The sequence below is a fragment of the Apium graveolens genome, chromosome 4 (genome assembly GCF_009905375.1).
Source record: "Apium graveolens cultivar Ventura chromosome 4, ASM990537v1, whole genome shotgun sequence".
NCBI classification, from domain to species: Eukaryota; Viridiplantae; Streptophyta; class Magnoliopsida; order Apiales; family Apiaceae; genus Apium; species Apium graveolens.
Window position 1 is genome coordinate 101,709,197 of NC_133650.1, and position 14,704 is coordinate 101,723,900.

The following is a 14,704-nucleotide window of genomic DNA, read 5'->3' on the forward strand; positions in this document are numbered from 1 at the left end:
AGATTTGGTTGATCTTTATGCGAATAATTGCATTTGCTAAGATGTTGCTTGTTGATTGGTTTAGTTACTCTATGGGGATCGTTGCATTCATATTAGTTGCATTCATGCATTTTTATTTCTTGTTCTTTGAGTCTGTCAATGCTTGAGGACAAGCATCGATTCAAGTTTGGGGGTATGTTGAGTGGCATTTATGATGCTTTATAATGCTCTAATAAGCTTTGAATTGATGCCTTTATACTCAAGTTGTTAAGTGTTTTAACGTGTTTTCGAGTGTTTTTTGCATTTCAGGCATTAATCTGTTAATCAGGTGAATTAGCATTATTTTGGTGCTAATATAGTGTCTAGGTGGTGTTGGAATAAAAGCTCGGTGGAAGCCGGCTCGAAGCTGCAAGAAAAATAAAGAAGTCAGTTTTGGTAAAAGCCCAGCGCGCCCGCGCTGATCAAGCACGCGGCAGCGCCGAAACTTCAGAGAGCCAGCGCGCCCGCGCTGATCAAGCGCGCGCCCACGCCGTGTCGGGATGCAGAATTCTGATTCTATTCTAATTCGATTTGGGAGACTTCTATGTTGCATGGGACTGCTATATAAACAACTCTAGGTCATTTTTAATAAGTAATCAAGCCAGATACATATCAAGGAGAGCGTAAGAAGACCGATTTAGCACGATTCAACGAAGACAAAAAATATCTTGTTTTTACTTGTGAACCTTTGTTTTAAGTTGTATTTGGATGCTAGTTTTCTTAATTGTGAACCTTAATCTTGTTTTGTACTTGGTTTTAATTATTCATTATAAAGACTACATTTTATATACCATGTTTTCATCAGAACCCACGTTGATGATGAGTCCGATTATGGGCTAATCGTTATCGTGGGTATCTAGCTGATTTATCTATAGATTTCTTTAGTTAAATTGTTTAATGCCTTAATATGTGGTGATTGTATGATATCCTAGTGTTGGTTGTGCGTATTCGTCTTATGAGCGTCACGAACTTATAAGATAGTGTGTTAATTCTTAATGAAGCGAAAGTGAATTTAAGGATTTAGAACTTGCCATGCTAGCATAGGTTCATGTATTCGATATGCATGATTCGTAGGTAATTTTAACCATCTTACTTGCCCTGTGTAATGAAGATAGATAACTTGTGCTTAAACCGTTATGTTATCAAATTCTATAGACATATAGGGTCTCAATATAATTGGTGTCTATTCAGCTTCTATCTCTTTTATGGATGTCTGGTAGTATGGTACTCGTGCAACGAAAGTTGGCGTTTATCAGTTTAGTGTTGTCTGATTAGTGTCATCACCATTGCATGCTAAGGTTAAGAATAATAAGGCTATTGAATGAAGTATTTAATGAAGTTAGAATTCCATGTTTGTTATATATATTAATTTAATTAATCTCATTCTCTTAGTTATAATTATTAGTTCATTCTTAGTATAAACAACCCTAATTTGTCATCGTCTTAGCATTGAATAATAACCATACATTGTTGCTTAAGTGCGTGAATTAATTAGTTAACCAATACAGTCTCTGTGGGAATGAACTAGAAAAGATTCTATACTACTTGCGAACTCGTATACTTGCGTGTATTATTATGTTAGGTCACACACACTGTAGAAGGGGGTTGAATACAGTGTTTAGCACAATCAAATCGAAATTAAGAACACAAGTAACTGAACATAGATTTTATTCAACACAATAAACACTGTTACAATATGGAACTGTCCTCTCTCAGTGATGAACAAATTATCACGAGAGCTGCTAGGGTTACAACAATAATAACTTCGATAATGATAACACTTATAGTGTAAACCCTATGCCTGTGTTTATATACTACACAGTTACAAGATAATGTTCTAATTGATATGGAATATAATTCTGCTTCCTAAAATATATCAACTAGTTATCTTTTCTTCCAAGTATTCTATTCTTCAAAGAATTCCTTCTTCATGCATATTTCTTTCTGTCTTAGTCTCGATCTTCTTTCATTTCAATCAGCCACCTGCCTTATCTAAAAGTCATCTTAAGTCCTGATATTATCTCCTGATAAATATCTTCTGATAACTTAAGTTCTGATAACTTAAGTTCTGATATCTTAAGTTCTGTCTTCAGTATAAGTGCTGATTTCCAGTTAAGCACTGATTTGTCCTGTTAGGTAAGATCTGAAAACTAAACACAAATCATATTACACATGACATTATCAAATATATCTAACAATCACCCCCAACTTTTAAATTAGCATAATATACAAGTTTAACAGATATTTGATGATGTCAAAAACATTAAGTACAAATGCATGAGAATTTGATTAGATAACTATATCTCTTCTAAATCTTCTTCAAGATAAGTTTGTAGACAAATTAGTTTATCCATTGTTTTATTTAATCTCCCCCTCATCTTCTCCTTATTTTTGCCTTCTTTTCTGCATCCATTTTTGACTCCTCTATCATCTTTTTTCAATGCCTCTCATTTAGATCACTCACTCAACCTAAACACAACCCTAATATAAACCAATTTTATTATAGTTATCATCTTTTTTCTAATCACTTGCATATATAGTTATTGTTTTATCAAATGTTCATGGATTATTTGAAGGAAATGGAATGCAAGGAATCCAATGATCACCGGAGATGTGTTTTTGTTCTTGGTCCGGTGATCGTCGGAGCAGGACCATCCGGTTTAGCTGTGGCAGCCTGCTTGAAGCAACGTGGGATACCTAGTGTTGTTCTAGAAAGATCCAATTGTGTAGCTTCTTTATGGCAGCTCAAGAGTTATGATCGTCTTCGTCTCCATTTACCTAAACAATTTTGTGAGCTTCCTCTCATGCATTTCCCTCAAAACTTCCCTACTTACCCTACTAAGCAACAATTTGTAAGCTACTTGGAAAATTATGCAACAAAATTTGAAATCAACCCATTGTTTAGTGAGTGTGTGGAGAGAGCTGAGTTTGATTCGAGTATCGGGTTTTGGCGCGTGAGGAGCGTGGGAATGGGGAAGAATGGGGAGGAGAGGAGATGTGAGTTTGTTTGTCGATGGTTGGTGGTGGCTACCGGAGAGAATGCAGAAGCGGTTGTGCCGAAGATTCGAGGAATGGAGGAGTTTAGTGGACTAATAGTGCATACTAGTAGTTATAAAAGTGGTGATGCATTTGGAGGGAAGAAAGTTTTGGTTGTTGGATGTGGAAATTCAGGAATGGAAGTTTGTTTAGATCTTTGCAATTATAATGCTTCACCTTCTCTTGTTGTTAGAGATGCGGTAAGAAATTACATTTCAATTTTTAAGAATTTTATGTTTTTTTATTTGTTTTTAGCTATATTATGCATAATGCATGCATGTCAACTTGAGCTATGTCAGAGGTTGCTTGCTTCACTGTCATATCAGAACTTACTATATCTTGACTCTGAACAACATGAGCCATGTCAGAGGTTGTTTGAAAAATCTTCTTATGCATCAGAGTAAGCTTATCATCTTCTTCATCATCAGTTATTTCTTTATCCATGATTGGCATATAAACCTTTACAGGTTCATCAACTTTTTCTTTGCCCTTGGACCTTGGATCAATTTCCATTTGTGATTTGACTTTGATTGCCTCAGAAATCGTTCTTTCCTTTATCACAATACCCTTAGGTTTTGGAAATTTCTTTTCAACAACAGAAGCTTTAGATTTTGTCTTGACACCTTCTGCTTTGAGTCTAGCTTTTTATTTCTTTATACTCTCAAAGTCCATTCCTGGATTTTCTTTAAGAAATAACTCCTTTGAAATTTCTTCATCAAGTTCACCAGAACTTATCCTTTTACCAGTATCAGAAATTATTCTTCTCCCAGTATCAGAACTTGTTCCTTGACTTATAATTCTAGCTTTACTTGATGAAAATCCTTTGCCTTGACCTTGACCTCTACCCTTGTTAGAGTTTCCCTGGTCATCATTTCCATCATCCTTTCCCTTCAGTGTCTGAATAGATTTGCATTTGGACTTAATCACTTTCTCCCCCTTTTTGGCATCAGCAGGTAAAAGAAGAGAGACAAGCAATTCCACTGAGGATTGAATCTCATTGAGTTGATTTTGGTGAGAAGCTTGATTCTTCAGAATTTCTTCAATTTGAGTTTGTTGCTTCTCCTGAGTTTTCTCAATGTAGGCAATTATATCAAAGGCTGGCTTGAAAAATCTATTCTTTTCAAGTTTCATATTCATATCTTGTTGGATTAAAGTTTCTTGAATTTTATTCACCTTGGCATGAGTTGTCGAGTGTTGACCTTGAAGGTGCCCAATACTCAATGCAGTAACTCTCAGCTGTGCCTTGAAATCATCATTTATCAGCATTTCATCAGCTTTTGCCAGATGCTCAGCAAGAATCTTTTCAGAAGGAACAAAACTAACTGTGTTCCATTCCTTAGTCCACTCCTTTCCTCTAGGAATTTCACTCCAAGGTATGGGTACTTCCCCTGTAACAAACTTCTTGACTAAATCAGCTTTATTAATTGTTTGTTGAGGTGCATGTCCTGATGGACCGGCTGCATCAACATCTAAATTAGCAGCAGCTTCACCAATAGTTTCTTCATTGGCGGCATCATAACTTGTAGATCCTGCAGGATCAGCATCCTCTGATAAAATAGCAGTATGTGAGGCTATAGAGGCTTCAACATCATCCTCTAAATTCTGATCTGCAGCCAGGTTCTGATCAACATCCAAAATTGATGTTGTTGGTGGAGTGAGTTGAATTGGTGGAGCTTCCAAGTACAAAACCTCAGGCACAACCAAGTTATGAATATCAATTTCAGCACTTGTACCTGGTTCTTCAGTATGTACTAGATCAACTATAGGTGACATAGGAGGTGTAGGAATTCTGTCTTGAGCAGTTTCTTGTTGTGCAGAAGGAAGTGATTCAATAACAATTGGTTTTATTGAGATCAGATATTCTTGATCCCCTTCCTTAGTTGCGTCCACTACATCCTCTGAATCTGACTCAACTATGTCCCTGTGAGCTCTCTGTTTCTTAAACTTCTTCAAATGTGGAGACACTGTAGGAGCTTTATCATCAGAAGTCAACTTTCTAAGCCTTTTGAGGGGCCTAGAACTCCCAGTTACAGTATCTTTCTGAAAAGTAACCTTCTCAGCTTCTATAACAACAGGTTCTGATATTGGAACTTGTTCCTTAGCATCTGATTCATCTCGCAGAATAATTCTCCTTCTCTTCTGTTGAGTCTGAGGTGCTTTCTTAGTCCTCTTGAGTTTGGAAGATGAAGGCTTCACTGTAGGATCTGAAGGTTGAGGTTGAGACGTTTGAGGTGTTTGTGTAGAGGTGGTAGGTGCTGATGGATGAGGTTCTTATGGTTGGACATCAGGATATAGTTCAATGTATATAACTGGATCATAGGTTATTAAGGCTTGTTTGACAGATAAAGGAACTAGGAGGGGTCTTAACACAGCCTTCTTATTATCAGTAGATAATAAGTCATTAATTCACTAGCTGATTGGGGCTTATTATCACAACAAAAACTATAGATAAGCTGACAGAATCTAGCAAAATAAACAGTATTTATGTCTTCTGTCATTCTATCTCCAATGAAACCTAAGATAGCACTTGCATAATCAAAATCAGTTTGATTAATGAGAGCATACCCGATTTGTTGGCTAAATATGGGGATTGCATCGAAATTAGAACATTTGTTTGCAAAAGCCTTGATTATGCAGTCAAAGAAGAAACTCCATTCCCTCCTTATGTAAGATCTCTTCAACTGACCCAGCTTTGCCAATGTTCTCTCATACCCCAAACTGGCCATCATATTTTGAAGAACTGGCTCTTTAACAGTAGAATAAACACAGTTCTCAGGCAGCTGCAGTGCTTGTCGAACCGTAGCCAATGTCACGACATGCTCATCCTCCCTTGATGAAAAAATAATACTTGGGGACCCTTGAGCACCACCATCATCATATACTTCGCTTCTCCAGAACTCCAGCACTTGAGTACCAGAAACTGCATCAGGTTCGGTCAGAGCGTACCCAATATCAGAACTAACAAGAAAGTCCTGAATGAAATGAAGTTCTAATGGAGCTTCTGACTTGCTAAGAATAGCGGAGAAGTTATTAGAAACATACTTAGCTCAATCAAAAATTACATCTTTTGGTTCCATTTCTGTAAGAATTAAAGTGAGTAAGAGTATGTTTGCAAAGTGTTTGTAAAAAGTCCTGAGAGAAAAACAACTTCTAAAAATAAAAGAGAGAGAGAGAAAGAAAAAGAGATTTAGAATAGAAAAATAAGTAAAAGATTAGAAAATCTTTTATCTCTCATATTTATACTCTCTCCACTCAACAGTCATATTTTTAAAGCACGGGATACACTTTACACCTGGAACCATGTGAACAGTCAGTAAACGGTTAGAATGAGAGTTAATGGGCACGTAAAATAAGTAATAATTACCGTCCACATGCAGTTTGTCAAGTAATACACGCTAACCACTAACCCATAATGATTATGACTATTTTATCTCACATTAACCAATATTCTGTAAAAATATTATCGTTCAGGTAATGACCAAAAATAAACCAAGTAAATAAATACTGCCACGTCAGCATCAAAACTTGATTATTATCAGGATTTAAAAGTCATCAGAATATGGCTCCTTAACTCGAAAAGTGAATGTGTATTCCTGTAATTCTTCACACAAATACTGATATGGTTTCATCAGAACTTAATCATCAGAACTTCCATCAGAACTTGTCCTCAGAATTTATGCAATCTGATACATTAACTGTTCATCTAAAATAACATTTATCACCACAGTAATTTTCATCATTCATATAGAGTGTATGTGTGTGCATTAAGCTAAATATCAGACAAAGAGTAAAGTCTGATTCACTTCAGTATATCTTAGAAATAAGGCATAACTAAGAACTTTACTCAAAATCTGTCATTATTCTGAAGTCTACTTTAGAATGAGTTCATGCATGAGTCCACCTCAACTGTTTTGTGCTCATTTTATGCATCTTTTGAAATTCTATTTTACAGTGGCTTCTCAGTGTAAGTGAATCACGACTGCTTATCAAAATTTATGCTGTTATCAGAGTATTTCTCCAGTAATCATAGAGTGTGGAAAGTCACCAGGAAAATTTTATTTTGCTTTTCTAATGCATATTACTTAATACCAGCAACGCACTTGGGTCTTCCCTTCCACATTTTTACTCTAGATCTCAAAGGAGTACCTGATTTTTATTTCTTTTCTTTTTCTTTTGATAAGTGAGGCTTATCAACACCTAGTACATCCACCGGATTTACTAACATCAGAACTTAACAAATAAGAAGCATTATTCTAGTTTTTGACTTAGTAATAAGATACACAAAGTAAACTTAACTACGCTCAATATCAGAATTTGCTAGTGTTAAAAGATTTCCACATAAACAATTACTTCAAACATGGGATCTTTAGTATATTAAAGACTACTAGGTCATCATCTAGCACAGTTATCCTCATTGGATTGAATAGTCACAGAAACATTCATATCACTATTAGAGTTTAGAAATTCACATCAGACAACAATCAGCACTTAAGTAATTTTCAATTTAAGCACATAATACACAAAGACAGTAATATCTGTAAATACTGATCATAAAATCTGATATATCAGAACATAAACTAAGCAGATTTAGAGAAAGAACCTGAAACCATTCCAAGTTAATTTACCAATCTTGTAAAAGTAGCTTCACACAGTGGTTTTGTGAAGATATCTGCTAGTTGTTGATCTGTTGGAACAAAATGCAATTCCACTGTACCTTCATCCACATGTTCCCTTATGAAGTGGTACCTAATGCTGATGTGCTTTGTCATTGAGTGTTGAACTGGATTACCTGTCATAGCAATAGCACTTTGATTATCATAATAAATAAGGATTTTAGAAAATTCTAACCCATAATCCAGTAACTGATTCTTCATCCAAAGAATCTGTGCACAACAGCTTCCTGCAGTAATGTATTCTGCTTCTGCAGTTGATGTGGAAATTGACTTCTGTTTCTTGCTAAACCAAGAAACCAATCTGCCTCCAAGAAATTGGCAGCTTCCACTTGTGCTTTTCCTGTCAATTTTGCATCCTACAAAATCTGCATCTGAGTAACCTATTAGCTTAAAGTCTGATTCTCTAGGATACCACAATCCCAGATCAGTTGTACCCTTAAGGTACTTGAAAATTCTTTTCACAACTGTTAAGTGAGTTTCTCTTGGATCTGCTTGAAATCTTACACAAAGACAGGTAGCATACATGATATCAGGTCTACTTGCAGTTAGATAGAGTAGTGAACCAATCATACCTCTGTAATCAGTAATATCTACTGATTTACCAGTATCCTTATCCAACTTTGTTGCAGTGGCCATAGGAGTGGATGCACTTGAACAATCTTGCATTCCAAATTTCTTCAACAAATTTCTGGTGTACTTAGATTGACAAATAAAAGTTACTTCTTCGTTCTGCTTGACTTGAAGGCCCAGAAAATAGTTAAGTTCTCCCATCATACTCATTTGATGTCTTGACTGCATCAGCTTGGCAAACTTCTTATAAAGTCTGTCATTTGTAGAACCAAAAATGATATCATCAACATATATTTGCACCAAAAGTAAGTCCTTTCCATGGTTGAGGTAGAATAGTGTTTTGTCAATAGTCCCTCTATTAAATCCACTTTCCAGAAGAAACTGAGCTAAAGTCTCATACCATGCTTTTGGAGCTTGCTTAAGGCCATAAAGTGCTTTATCAAGCCTGTAGACATGATTGGGAAATTTGGGATCTACAAAGCCTGGAGGTTGTTCAACATATACTTTCTCTTCCAATTCTCCATTAAGAAAAGCACTTTTCACATCCATTTGAAAGACTTTAAACTTCTTGTGAGCAGCATAAGCCAAAAATATCCTTATGGCTTCCAATCTAGCAACTGGTGCAAATGTTTCATCATAATCAATTCCCTCCTGTTAAGAGTATCCTTTTGCAACCAGCCTTGCTTTGTTCCTTGTAATTATGCCATCACTGTCAGTTTTGTTTATGAACACCCACTTTGTACCAACAACAGACCTGTTCTTTGGTCCTGGTACTAGGGTCCAGACTTTATTTCTTTCAAATTAATTTAACTCTTCCTGCATTGCTTGCACCCAATCAACATCGGGAAGAGATTCTTCCACTTTCTTTGGTTTAGTCTGAGAAAGAAAAGAATGATAGTGACATTTATTTGATGTAGCTGTTCTAGTTCTGACACCTGCTTTAGAATTTCTAATAATTAAGTCAGGTGTATGTGCTTTAGTCCACTTTCTTGCAGATGGAAGGTTATCTCTAGAACTAGATGCTCCCCCATGATCCATGCTGTCTCCATCAACGTTTTCTGATGCTCCCCCTGAAATTATGCTCTCTGAGTTGGATCCTTCAGAATTTGAGTTTCCAGAAATATCAGAACATGAGTTTCCAGAATTATCAGAACTTGGCCCATCAGAACTTGAAGAGCCTGTTATAGTTTATGATGCTTCTTGAGATGTGGTTGGATCTTCAGTATGCCCCCCCTGCACAGGTGCATTTTCTTTAGGCGTAGTCACCACAGTTTCAATAACATCAGAGTTTAATCCATCAGAGGTTGCGGTATCAGGATTTAGACTGTCAGGATTTACAGAATCAGAATTTAAAACTTCATTTTCGAATCTCAGCTGATCATGATCATTGAAATCTTCAAGTCCAGTAATCTTCTTGTCATCAAAAGAGACATTGATAGATTCCATGACAACCCTTGTTCTTAAATTGTAGACTCTGAAGGCTTTTGTAGAAAGTGGATATCCAACAAAAATTCCTTCATCAGCTTTTAGATCAAATTTGGATAGCTGTTCGGGATGAGTCTTAAGAACAAAACACTTGCATCCAAATACATTAAAATACTTCAGATTTGGCTTCTTTTTCTTCACCATCTCATATGGTGTTTTTCCATGCTTGTTGATAAGTGTTGCATTCTGAGTAAAACAAGTAGTCTGCACAGCTTCAGCCCAAAAGTAGGTTGGCAACTTTGCTTCATCAAGCATAGTTCGTGCAGCTTCAATAAGAGTTCTATTCTTTCTTTCAACAACTCCATTTTGCTGTGGTCCTACTTTATTCCATGGTCTTTGCAGAACTCTTCCATGATCAAATTCTTGAACTCAGTGCCATTATCACTTCTTATGATCTTCACAGAATCTTTGACCAATTTATCCAGTTTCTTGACATGATCAATCAAGATAGATGCAGTTTTACTTTTTGTGTGAAAGAAATACACCCATGTGTATCTGGTGAACTCATCCACTATGACCATAGCATATTTCTTATTTGCAATAGACATGACATTAACTGGACCAAATAGATCAACATGTAGTAGGTTATAAGGCTCAAGAATTGATGATTCAGTCTTGCTCTTGAATGAAGATTTTCTTTATTTTGCCTTCTGACATGAATCACAAAGGCCATCAGGAGTAAATACTGATTTTGGCAGTCCTCTCACAAGATCTTTCTTGACTAGTTCATTTATATTGTTAAAATTTAAATGAGAGAGTTTATTATCCCAATCCCAGCTTTCTTCAATTGATGCTCTACTTAACAGACAGATTGCAGAACCATCAGTACTTGTTGAAAGCTTGGCTTCATAAATGTTACCATGCCTGTATCCTTTCAGAATAACTTTGCCTGTAGATTTGCTTACAACTTCACAGTGTTCTTCAAAGAAATCCACATGATAACCTCTGTCACAGATTTGACTCACACTTAGCAGATTGTGTTTAAGTCCTGAGACCAGAGCTACTTTTTCAATGATGACATTCCCAAGATTGATACTGCCATATCCCAGAGTTTTTCCAATGTTGCCATCTCCATAAGAAACACCTGGGCCAGCTTTCTCCACAAAGTCTGATAGCAGGGCTTTATTTCCAGTCATATGTCTTGAACATCCACTGTCCAGAACTAGGATATTATTCATGTTGCCCTGCAATCACAAAGACGACTAATGATTAGTTTTAAGGACCCAGACTTGCTTGGATCCTTTGGCCTTATTAAGTTTGTTAACATTTACAGCGGATTTAGCATCAGAGTTTATGTTAAAAGTTTTCTTATCAGAATTTGCAATATCAGACTTTGCATAAGAACTTGCACTAGAAGGAATAATGTTAACTTTCTTTAAAGAAAGTTTTATTTTATAATAATCATAGTACAAATTATGTTATTACTTACAAGTATAAATGGAATGCCATAAACTACCACAATGAAAACAAGGATTTTTTGGCTTATATCTAACAGACTGACTCTTAACACCTGATTTTGAAGGTAAGGAGTTTATATTCTTATTCTTCCTGCAAAAAGAAGCCAGATGGTTAGAATTTCCACAGTTATGACATGTTTTTCTAGGAGCATTAGGAACAGGCTTATAATTGTTACTTTTGTTCACACCTTCCTTTCCATTCCTATTTTCCAAGGTGGCTTTACCTTGTTTACATTCTTAACATCTTTCAGCTTATGCTTAAGCTGCTTATTAGTCATTAAGCCTATGTTAACTTCAGTTGGCTTATCCTGTTTAGGTTTGTCAGGAGTTACTTTTTCCTTGACTTCTGATTTCTCAATATCAGACTTTGCAGTTACAAACATAACATGATTTACCTTTGGTTTTTGTTTAACAACTATAGGCTCAGTTTCTACAGTTCCCTTACTGTTCTTATCATCTCCATAACCTAAGCCCTCTTTCCAATTTCCACTACTAAGAATTTACTGAGTTGCTTTACCAGAGTTAGTCCAAGTCCTGATAACCTCTCTTTCCTTTTCTAACTCAGTTTTTAGAGATTCATTCATTTTTAGCACTTCATCCCTAACATAAAAGGCATCATATCTATTTTTCTGAGTTTGATGGAACATGACTAACTCTTTTTCTAAATAATCATTCCTCTTTTTATAAGCAAGATTTTCAGAAGTTAATATTTCACATTTTAAAGTTTGATCTTTATAACTAATGAACATGGTCTTAAGATATCTTCTCAACTCAGTAATATCATCAGTATGAAAGGCATAAGTAGTTTGAGGTACCTTTAAGTCAGCAGTATCAGAACTGCTATCAGCATTTGTCATCAAGGCATAGTTTTCCTCATCCTCATAATCTGAAGCATCTGACCAGCTTTTCTTCTTTGTGACAAGAGCCTTGCCTTTGTCACTTTTCCCTTTTTACAATCTGGAGATATGTGGCCTTTCTCACCACAGTTGTAGCATTTAACATTTGAGTAATCTCCTTTGTCAGACTTTCCTCCTTTGACTTCAGATTTTCTGAAACCTTTCTTATCAGAACTTGCACCTTTCCTGGAAAACTTATTTTCTCTCCTGAATTTCCTGTATGCAATCTTTGTTATTCCTTTCACCATAAGAGCATATAGCTTCATCATCTCCTCATCAGGGTCCATCTCAGGTATACTTTTAGTTTCTGAGTCATCATCACTATCAGAACTTGATGACTCAGTATTAGACTTTGTGATGAGAGCCTTTCCCTTTCCTTTCTTTGAGGCAGCAACTTTGGGACTTTCCTCCTCAGCCACAAAAGCAACTGTCCTTGACTTTCTTCCATTCCTCTTGTTTCTTTGTTCCATCTCAAGTTCATGAGTCTTGAGCATCCCATAAATTTCATCAAGAGTTGTTTCATCAAGATTATAGTTGTCTCTTATTATCGTGGCCTTCAAATCCCATCTTTCAGGAAGAGCTAACAGGAATTTAAGATTTGAATCTTCAATATCATACTCTTTGTCAACTAGTGACAAATCATTCAAGAGTTTGACCAATCTGTCATATAAATCAGTTAATGACTCATTAGGCTTTGAGTCAAAGTGCTCATACTCTTGAGTGAGTATTGTCTTCATGTTCTTCTTGATTGAATCAGTTCCCTGACACCTTGTTTCCAAAGCATCCCATATCTCTTTTGCAGTTTTGCATTGAATTACCCTGTTTGACATGACATTATCAATGGCACTATGCAGCAAGTGTCTTACCTTTGCATCCTTCACAATCGATGAGATATCTTCAGAAGTGTAATCATTTTTCTCCTTTGGTACAGACTTTGCTGGATGACCTGCAACTTCCACAGAGAGTTTGGTTGGCATATGTGGTCCTTCATAAATCCTGTCGAGATATTCTGGATCTGTAGCTTCCAGAAACATAGCCATCTTCACTTTCCATATGGAATACTCAGAAGGTTTCAACATGGGAACTCTTATAGTCTCATATCGACTATGGGTTATAGTTTTTGGAGGTTCTTCAGTTTTGGTGAGCTTGGTTGGAGTTTCTTCTTCAGACATGATTGTTTTTGGATCTTAAACTATTTGTGTGTTAACAGATAGCTCCGATACCACTTGTTAGGTCATCGTCTTAGTTATAATTATTAGTTCATTCTTAGTATAAACAACCCTAATTTGTCATCGTCTTAGCATTGAATAATAACCATACATTGTTGCTTAAGTGCGTGAATTAATTAGTTAACCAATACAGTCTCTGTGGGAATGAACTAGAAAAGATTCTATACTACTTGCGAACTCGTATACTTGCGTGTATTATTATGTTAGGTCACACACACTGTAGAAGGGGGTTGAATACAGTGTTTAGCACAAAAAAATTGAAATTAAGAACACAAGTAACTGAACACAGATTTTATTCAACACAATAAACTCTATTACAATATGGAACTGTCCTCTCTCAGTGATGAACAAATTATCACGAGAGCTGCTAGGGTTATAAAGAATAATAACTTCGATAATAATAACACTTATAGTGTAAACCCTATGCCTGTGTTTATATACTACACAATGACAAGATAATATTCTAATTGATATGGAATATAATTCTGCTTCCTAAAATATATCAACTAGTTATCTTTTCTTCCAAGTATTCTATTCTTCATAGAATTCCTTCTTCATGCATATTTCTTTCTGTCTTAGTCTCGATCTTCTTTCCTTTCAATCAGCCGCATGCCTTATCTGAAAGTCATCTTAAGTCCTGATATTATCTCCTGATAAATATCTTCTGATAACTTAAGTTCTGATATCTTAAGTTCTGTCTTCAGTATAAGTGTTGATTTCCAGTTAAGCACTAATTTGTCCTGTTAGGTAAGATCTGAAAACTAAACACAAATCATATTACACATGACATTATCAAATATATCTAACATATTAGCGCGTGTTTAGAGACTAACAGTACATAAAATATCATTTCTCTGATATATTCTATTATGCATTTTTTTATTGAATTAGTAAAGTTGACATCTTAAGATGCCAACCATTGAATAAAGGGTGCTAAAGATGATATGAAAGAGAGAATATAAATTATAGTATTATTAATTATGTGGCAAAGTTAGCATCCCTTGAAGGGTACCAACCATTGGAGATACTCTTACGACAAGTTAGAGTAGCTCCAATAGGGGTGCCAAATTCTATGTGGCATGACACTCTTGGGTGCCTTTCTATTGGAGTCACAAGGGTGCCTAGAGAAGTTGTCAACTTTTGTCACCCTCTTGGCACCCTCTTGGAATCTTCTCTAAATGAAAATATCTCAATACTTGCATTAAAAGTAAATTGTTTGTACCCATATGTTACATATAACTTTTGTATTATTTGTTTGAGGACCATCTAAACACCTCACATGGGGTACCAACTATTGGACTTGAATAATTCTAAATGTGATATAAATGAAGAAATAAATA

The 14,704-nt window shown here is 35.8% G+C and overlaps 1 protein-coding gene across 1 annotated transcript in view; it reads left to right on the forward strand.

The window, feature by feature from the left end:
* Positions 1 to 2,579: 2,579 nt before the first annotated feature.
* The window catches only part of LOC141718793 (indole-3-pyruvate monooxygenase YUCCA6-like), a 49,159-nt gene continuing 37,034 nt past the window's right edge, over positions 2,580 to 14,704 (forward strand). The window contains exons 1-2 of the mRNA XM_074521176.1: positions 2,580 to 3,254; positions 4,057 to 4,135. Of these exons, the coding sequence (XP_074377277.1) occupies positions 2,580 to 3,254; positions 4,057 to 4,135 (754 nt within the window). The remainder of the gene's footprint in view (positions 3,255 to 4,056; positions 4,136 to 14,704) is intronic.